Source organism: Gossypium hirsutum, chromosome A12 (genome assembly GCF_007990345.1).
Source record: "Gossypium hirsutum isolate 1008001.06 chromosome A12, Gossypium_hirsutum_v2.1, whole genome shotgun sequence".
Lineage (NCBI taxonomy): Eukaryota > Viridiplantae > Streptophyta > Magnoliopsida > Malvales > Malvaceae > Gossypium > Gossypium hirsutum.
Window position 1 is genome coordinate 50,414,407 of NC_053435.1, and position 9,186 is coordinate 50,423,592.

Below are 9,186 nucleotides of genomic sequence, written 5' to 3' on the forward strand. Positions count from 1 at the left end.
TATCTACTCTCTGACAATACAGAGACGCCAAATTCACTATCTTTGATCTACTCTCTGAAAATACAGAGACGCCAAATCTGCTATCTTCTATCTGCTCTCTAACAATACAGAGATGCCAAATCTGCTATTCTTCGATCTGCTCTTTGACAATACAAAGACGCCAAATCTGTTCTCTTCGATCTGCTCTCTGACAATACAGAGATGCCAAATCTGCTATCTTCGATCTACTTTCTGACAATACAGAGACGTCAAATCTGCTATCTTCGATCTGCTCGTTGACAATACTGAGACACCAAATCTGTTCTCTTCGATCTGCTCTCTGACAATATAGAGACGCCAAATCTGTTCTCTTCGATCTGCTCTCTGACGATACAGAGACACCAAATCTGCTATCTTCGATCTTAAAGGATATAACCTATAGAATGCATACGTACTCATGCCTGATGATTACAATGCCATGCTTGAAATAAACCAAATGCTTCTAATTATGCAAAATGTTATGAAAATGATTCCTATTTCGGACGTTCTTACTCGTTCATCTATCAAAGTTCCACTCCAAGTATCTATCATACTCCGTTCATGTGTTTTGAATCAAATTGGTCCTATTATACCATTCTCCGAACGTTACGACCCGTTGTAGGCGATCCTACGATTGAATCGTTTGAATTGTCCAATCATCTTTTTAGACTGAAAAAGAAATTTCCTTGAGTACCTCCGACCTTTACTCATGGGAATTCTTCAAACAATTGTTATGTTTTAGTTTCTTGTATTCTCTAGAGATTTCCAGAGTAATATGCAAAACTTCGTTTGTAAAAATGTCTAGTTCATCAATCATTATTTCAATACAACATACTTTAGAAGACAAATAATCTGATCTTGAGAATAATTAGATAAATCATCAGAGTACAACAAGAAATTAATCTGAAAACATATCTTTAAGAAGAAAAAGAATCTAAAGATAGTAATCAGAACAAAAATTTGATGTTCAACATATTACAGCTTGAGCTTCTGTACACAAATTCCATAAAGACTATTTTGAGTTTAACATGTGTTTAGAAGATCCAAAGTACTTTGTTGATGCCCCGGTATGTAACACACTTCTTTTCTTGTCAAATCTGGTATAGCAAAGTCACCGCATGTTTCTCGAATATTTGAGCAGCCCTTTCGGATTTTCAACTCAAAATCCCTTTGGTCTCAAGGCGCCCTTTGCGGGTTTTCACCTTGGTTTCTCCATTTCTCTCTTTTTTTTTTAGAAGTCTCAAAGTGCCCTTTGTGGGTTTTCACCTTGTCTTCCCTTCTCTTTAGACAAATTACTTTTTGACTGAATCTGAATTCACTGGATTGGATAAACTTTTCTCATCCATTTCTGTCAAAATCAATGCACCACCAGAGAAAGCCTTCTTACACAACATACAGCCCTTTCCAATTCGACATCTATTTTCCTCTAAAGTCCCTTTTTATGGGAAGGATCTTTTTCAGCAAAAGGTCTCCTTCGTGAAATTCTCTTGGATGAACTTTCTCATCATAAGCTCGCATCATTCCCTTCTAATTCATCTGACCATGACGAATAGCCCTTAGCCTCCTTTCTTCAATCAAGTTCAATTGGTCATACCGCGATTGAATCCATTCTGCTTCATCCATCTTTATCTTTGACAAGATTCGAATAAAAGGTATTTCTACTTCAATGTGTAACACTACCTCCATCCCATAAACCAACGAGAAAGGAGTTGCCCCAGTAGAGGTTCTGATGGACGTTCGGTAGGCTAAGAGTGCAAATGGTAATTTCTCATGCTAATCTCTGTAGGTTTCAGTCATTTTCCCAACTATCCTCTTGATGTTTTTGTTAGTAGCTTCCACTACCCCATTCATCTTTGGGCGATATGGTGATCAATTATGATGTTTAATATTGAATTGGCTACAGATTTCCGCAATCGTGCTGTTGTTCAAGTTCAATGCATTGTCTGATATGATCCTCTCAAGCATTCCATACCGACAAATGATCTCCTTTTTCAAGAATCACCTTACTGCTGACTTGGTGACACTAGCATAAGAAGCTGCCTCTACCCATTTCGTGAAGTATTCAATGACCAAAAAAATGAAATGATGCCCATTCGAAGCTTTTGGTGATATTGGCCCAATGACATCCATGTCCCACATGGAAAAGGGCCATAGAGAAGTCAAAACATGTAACGGTGAATGTGGTACATGGATCTTGTCTCCATATATCTAGCATTTATAACATTTCTTAGCAATATTGATACAATCTCCTTCTATAGTAGACCAATAGTATCCAAACCTCATGATTTGTCTTGCCATCGTAAAGCCATTAGCATGTGTACCACAAACTCTTTCATGTACTTCTTCCAGGATTTGTTTAGCTTCTACAGCGTCAACGTATCTCAAAAGTACCTGATCTTTCCTTCTTTTAAAAGGATATCCCTATCTAGTACATATTCACAAGCTAACCTTCTCAAAGTTCTTTTGTCATTCTCAGTTGCCTATTCAGGATATTCACGATTTTTCACATACCGTAGCAATGAGCCGGAACCTCAGAAATGCTCATCTAAATTGGTCTCACATCCTCTTGTTTATTTGCTTTAATCATGGAAGCCAATGTTGCCAAAGCGTCCGCCATCTGATTTTCGTCCCATAGGAGATAATTGAAGGTGATTTTATCAAACTCCTCAAGTAACTCCAAGACTATCTTTCGATAATTAATCAATTTAGGGTCCCTTGTCTCCCATTCACCCCTAAGCTGGTATATTACCAATGCAGAGTCTCCATATACTTCCAAGGTTCTGATTTTCCTCTCTTTTGTTGCTCAAATCCCCATAATGCATGCTTCATATTCGGCCATGTTGTTCGTACATTCAAAATCCAATTTACATGTAAACAGATAATGATCACCATTTAGGGATACCAAGGCTGCCCCAATTCTATTTCCTACTGCGTTAGATGCACCGTCAAAGTTTAGCTTCCAAGGATATTCTTCAACAACTGCCACATACATCAACTCCTCGTTAAGGAAATCAAAGCTCAATGGCTCATAATCTTCTAGAGCCCTGCTAGCCAGAAATTCTGCTATCGCGCTTCCTTTTATAGCCTTTTGACTCACGTAGACTATGTCAAATTCTGAAAGCAATATTTGCCACCTTGCCATTCTTCCATTTAGTACTGTTGACTCCATCATGTATTTTAATAGATCAAGTTTTGAAATTAGCCAAGTCGTATGATATAACATATACTACCTTAGCATTCAAGTCATCCAGATTAAAGCACAATACAATTTCTCAATTCGCAAATATCTCATCTCACACTCTGTGAATTTCTTGTTAAGGTAGTATATTGCCTTCTCTTTTCTTCCTGACTTGTCATGTTGGCCAAGCACACATCCCATAGAATTACTAAACACTGATAAGTACAGAATTAATAGTCTGTCTGGACTAGGTGGAGATAACACTGTAGCGTTTAACAAGTATTGCTTAACCTTAGCAAAAGCATTCTAGCATTTCTCATCCCAAGTACCTTGGTTGTGTTTTCTAAGGAGGCGAAATATTGGATCACATTTCTCGGTTAATTGTGAAATAAACCGAGCAATATAATTCAATCTTCCAAGAAAACCCCGAACTTCCTTCTGAGTACGTGGTGGAGGCAATTCTCGTATAGCTCTAACCTTGTCTGAGTCAACTTCTATTCCCTTTTCGCTGACCACAAAGCCTAATAACTTCCCTGACCTAGCTCCGAATATGCACTTTGCCGGATTAAGCTTCAACTGAAATTTATTTAATCTCAGGAACAACTTCCTCAAAACTTCAATATGTTCCTTCTCTATTCGAGATTTAGCAATCATGTCATCAACATACACCTCAATTTCTTTGTGCATCATATCGTGGAATAAAGTCACCATAGCCCTTTGGTATGTTTTCCTTGCATTCTTCAACCCAAAGGGCATTACCTTGTAACAGAAGGTGCCCCATAATGTTATGAAGGTGGTTTTATCCATGTCTTAAGGATGCATCTTTATCTAATTGTACCCCGAGAAACCATCCATAAAGAAGAACAACGAATATCCCGCTATATTGTCTACCAAAGTGTCGATGTGCGGTAAAGGAAAGTTGGCCTTTGGATTGGCTTTATTCAGATCTTTGTAATCAACACACATTCGTACCTTCCCATCCTTCTTAGGGACAGGCACAATGTTGGCCACCCATTCTAAATACTTAACCTCTTGTAGGAATCCAGCGTCAAACTGCTTTTTGACTTCATCTTTTATTTTCAGCATAATATCAGGCCTCATCCTTCGCAATTTTTGTTGGACTGGCTTGCAATCTTGTCTTATGGGGAGACGATGTACCACGATATCAGTATTCAAACCCGACATATCCTCATATGACCATGCAAAGATATCTTTGAATTCTTGTAGTATCTCAACAAGACCTTGTCTCATTTCCTTAGCAATATGTATGCCAATTTTCACCTCCTTCCCTTATTCCGAGGCTACATTCTCTGTTGCCTCTTTCTCACGGGGTAGGATTTGTTTCTCCTCTTGTTTTACCATTCTCAACAGATCTGGAGATATATCACAATCCCTATCATCTTTAAAATCCTGAAGTTCTTCTAAACACATGTCTTGCTCAAAAGAGAATCTACGATTCGTAGTACCAGTGCTCATGTCATTGATATCTAAGGGCCTGTGGGATACGAAAGAACGTACAAAGAATGAATGAATATGTTATGAATGAAATGGAAAATATTTGAAAGAATTTAAGTGTCAAAAGAATATTGAACGGCATAAAATAATATTCACTTGAATCGATAACAAAAGTTACGTTTTATTAAAATGTAAATATCTGAACATGAGCCTATTTTACAAATGAAATCTTACTACTCCTAGGCTTTAGAGCAATAAGAGTGTTCTGAAAATTACTTTGAAGAATCTTTAAAAACTACAGGAAGTTCTTCTGCAACCCAATTGTTTAAAGAGCTTCCCGGTTCATAAGGGCGAACGCCCTCAATGTTTCCTCGTTCAGACTCTTCATTATACACAGTATTGATGTGATAACCTCCTTTTTTGAGCAATCCTCTCTCAGGGTGAATCATCCCCCCTGATATAAAGGTTTGAGATATATGGGGGAATGTCATCAGTTCCCACTATACCTCTCTTCCATCTAAACGCGCCCTTCTTCTCTCTTGGCGCTTCTCTATTTATTTCCTCCTCTGCTTGTAATCTGACCTGAAACCCAAGCCAAAATGGTCTCTCTTCTTCTTTAGTTCAGGACCTTGAATCCCTCCTTGGAGATATCTTCCCAATCCTTTTCCTGGCAAGGCTCCTTTCCCCACTGTCATCTGCAAACTCATTCTTGTGGTTCTGGATATCTTGGGCACCGACACCTCATTCCCCTCTGAGATGAATGTTGCATTGACGAATTCTAATGAACAGAAAGAGCATTCAGTGGCCTCCTTATTTGCTTCTACATAAGGTGCATTACAGGTAACTGTCACTATAATGTCCTCCTCTGCATTTATGGTGACCAGCCGTCCATCGGCTACTAACTTCAATTTTTGGTGCAAAGACGAGGGCACTGCTCCTGCCGAATGTATCTAAGGTCTCCCCAATAAGCAACTGTAAGAGGGCTTGATGTCCATTACTAAAAAGTCCACCTCATACGTGTTTGGCCTAATCATCAAAGGAATATCAATTCTTCCCATGACCTTTCTCTCCGTGCCATCAAATACTCTCACTACATTATGGCATGTTTTCATGTGAGAACTGTCAATAGGTAATCTGTTCAATGTGGAAAGTAGCATGACATTTAAGGCTGACCCATTATCAATAAGCACACTAGGCAATGTATATCCTTTACAACGAGTGGTAATGGGCAATGCCTTAGCTGATCCTATACCTTCAGGTAGAATTTCATCATCGTTGAAATAAATGAAATTGTCAGCGCTTATGTTACTAACCAATCGATCCAACTTGTTGATGGATATATCATTAGTAACATAAGTCTCGTTGAGCACCTTTATTAACACCTAATGATGTACCTCTGAACTTAGAAGCAAAGCCAATACTGATATACGAGCTGTTGTTTGCGCAATTGCTCAACTACATTGTGCTCACTGTGTTTCAAGAGTTTTAAAAATTCTCTCGCTTCTTCTTCCTTCACTGGCTCATTAACCAGTATTTCAGTCCCCTTTCCTTTGTCCAAAGCTTTTGCTTTTACGGGCTCAACTCTGACGCCTTCTGTATCATAACGATTCCCACTTCGTGTATAAGAACCTTCACTTTGAGCCTCCTTAGAAGCACTAGCTATATCCTCTTTCTCCGGAATTGTCACATTGCAGTTATAATTCCAAGGTACCCTCTTGTTATCCTCATAAGGAAAGGAAACAGTTTTATGAATAATGACTTTTGGTACCGTTGGTATTTCAACTTCATTATTTCTTGGTAAAGAAATAATGATCCTTGGCTGGTTTTGATTCTTCGGTCCACCTTCTAATGTACATATACATCCCTTGTATGAGCCAGCTTCATAAAATTCTAGCTTATTGTTATCCATAAGGCTTTGTACCATGGCCTTAAACTCGTCACACTCCTGGATCTCGTGCCCTTCTTCAACATGGAACTCGCAGTAGTTCCTCATTCCTTTATTCCTTTCTTTAGAGATTATCATCTCTCTGTTCACCATTTCCTCCCAAATTGTTTTCATTGGCGTTCTCACCTTGATCACATCCTCTTTGATTTTTCTCATGTCAGTGTTCCCAATTGCATTTACCCTTTGATCACCATGATTTGGCAACGGGTTCTCTATACTAGGGGTGTCATCAAATTTTATGACCCCCATCCTGATTAGCCTTTCTACTGCCTTTTTAAAACTAGTGCAATTTTCAATTGAATGCCTCGATATTCCCGCATGGTATTCACATTTGGCGTTTGCATCATAACATCTGTGATATGGGGGTTGTAACGGTTTCAAATGAAAAGGAGCTATTGCATGCGCATTGAACAAACTTTGATAAAGCTCTCGATACGTCACTGGGATAGGCGTAAATGAGACCTTTTTAGAATTTTGTCTCAAACCAGATCCCTGCTTTTGAGAATCTTGTTGCCCAACTTTAGTTACTCTGGGCTGACTAACTGTAACCGCTTTTGAGTTATAACTATTCATATTGTTCACCTCATTATCTTTCCTTCTTGGGGCCAATCTTTTAACAGCTCCCCCCTCTATCTTGCCACCCCTTATGACATTTTCAATCATTTCTCCTGCCATAACTATATCAGCAAAACTCTTGGTGGTACTTCCAATCATGTGAGTAATGAATGGGGCCTTCAAAGTGTTAATGAACAACATGGTAGTTTCTTTCTCCAAAAGCAGTGATTGAACTTGCATGGCAACCTTCCTCCACCTCTGTGCATATTGCCTAAAGCTCTCATTAGGCTTCTTTTCCATATTTTGCAAAGTGATCCTATCAGGAGTCATGTCAGTCACATGATTATATTGTTGCATAAAGGCTTGCGCTAAGTCTCTCCAAGAACCGATCCTTGCGCGATTCGGTTGATTATACCACCTAGTCACTGCCCCAACCAAACTATCTTGAAAATAATGGATCAATAATTGATCATTATTTACATAGCCAGTCATCCGTTTGTAGAACATGGTGATATGGGCTTCAGGGCAAGTAGTCCCATTGTACTTCTCAAATTCTGGCATTTTGAACTTGTGGGGAAGTACCAAATCTGGGACCAAACTTAAGTCCTTAGCATCAATTCCCTGACGATTATCAGCATTTTCTAGTGCCTTAAATTTCTCCTCTAACCATCTACAACGTTCCTCTAATTGCCTTGATGATTCGAGTCTCATCTCTTCCTTCTCCGCTACATCTAAATCAGGGATGACTAGATTGGCAGGGTTATCTCCTGGGTTAAATCCCGAACCAGTTTGAAAATTCATGGGTATTCTAGCGTCAACTTGCCCATGTTGAGATCTTATTGTGATGGACGGCCTTCGGGGATACGCCTCAAGTTAAGTTTGTACATGGGGTGGAGTAAAACCCGGAGGATGGTCCTCATTATCCTCTTCAGTGATAGTCATAGGGGCCTTTCCTTTATCTGTTACCCTTTTCAGTAGCTGAGCCATTTCAGCCATCATATTCCTTTGAGCCTCCAACATTTGATCCTTCATCTCTTGTTGGATTTTTTCCAATTGCTCCTGCAACTGCTCCTGCACTTCTTTCTAAATCTGCTCAAGTCTTTAATCCATGTTCTTTGACTTAGCACGTGTACCGAAAGGATGTGTTGCATCCAAATTTTCTTTCTCTTACTCTCTTTCTCCCTAATAATTTTAACTAATTAGGGTCTTTCTATAAATTTGAATGCATATGATGTGATGGGCTGCAAATGCATGAATGTAAAAAGATATCGATTCTGATTCAGTTTATTTTAGAAAACGTTATTTAGGAAACAAAAATCTTTACACAAAACGGGTTACAAATACGCCTTTGCCCTCAGGCCCAAAGTTTTAACCCTATCAAATAACAAGGCTAATTCTAGACCTCTATTTGACACTAACTCATATTTTGTACTTAATACATTAGCTTGTGCCGCCAGGTCTTGCAAATGATCAGCAACCTCTCGAATCTGTACTATAGCTTCTCCTATGAGATAATCCCTGTGACAGCCCTAATGTGACCCTAGTCGGGAAGTGGTTTCGGGGCCACAAAACCGAGTCATAAAAATAATTAGCTGTCATATTTGATGCTTATTATATGTATATATGCATGTGTGAAAATTTTATATTTGGATTTTGTTTAATTGTAGGTGAATTTTAGTAAATAGGACTTATGTGAGAAAATTTAGAAATGTGCTAGGCAAATGTAAAGTGGCCTATTAATGCATGTTATAGAAATGGTGGGTTTGCATGTCAAATTGCCCAATATTTGAGCTAGTTGCCGGCCATGCTATGGGGCATAGCATATTTTAAGCATGGTGTGCTAATGTGGTATGTAGGAAACAATAAAATAAAAAGCTAGTAATAAAGAAATGGAAAAAGGAAAATGATGAAAACAAAGAAAAAAAATGTGTCCATCCTTTTTCATTCTCCTTGACTGAAATTCAAAGGAAAGAAAGGAGGAAATATTGAAGAGATTCGGCCATGCTTGTAGCTAAGTTAAGGTAAGTTTGATGTT

The 9,186-nt window shown here is 38.7% G+C and overlaps 1 protein-coding gene across 1 annotated transcript; it reads right to left on the bottom strand.

Moving 5' to 3' along the window:
- Positions 1–5,205: 5,205 nt before the first annotated feature.
- LOC107907429 (uncharacterized) lies at positions 5,206–8,183 on the bottom strand. The gene is made up of 5 exons (XM_016834805.2): positions 8,054–8,183; positions 7,734–7,918; positions 6,081–7,409; positions 5,713–6,033; positions 5,206–5,601 (listed from the first exon to the last, which is right to left on the bottom strand). Exons 1-5 carry the CDS (start codon positions 8,181–8,183, stop codon positions 5,206–5,208), a joined length of 2,361 nt encoding a protein of 786 aa, XP_016690294.2.
- Positions 8,184–9,186: the final 1,003 nt, after the last annotated feature.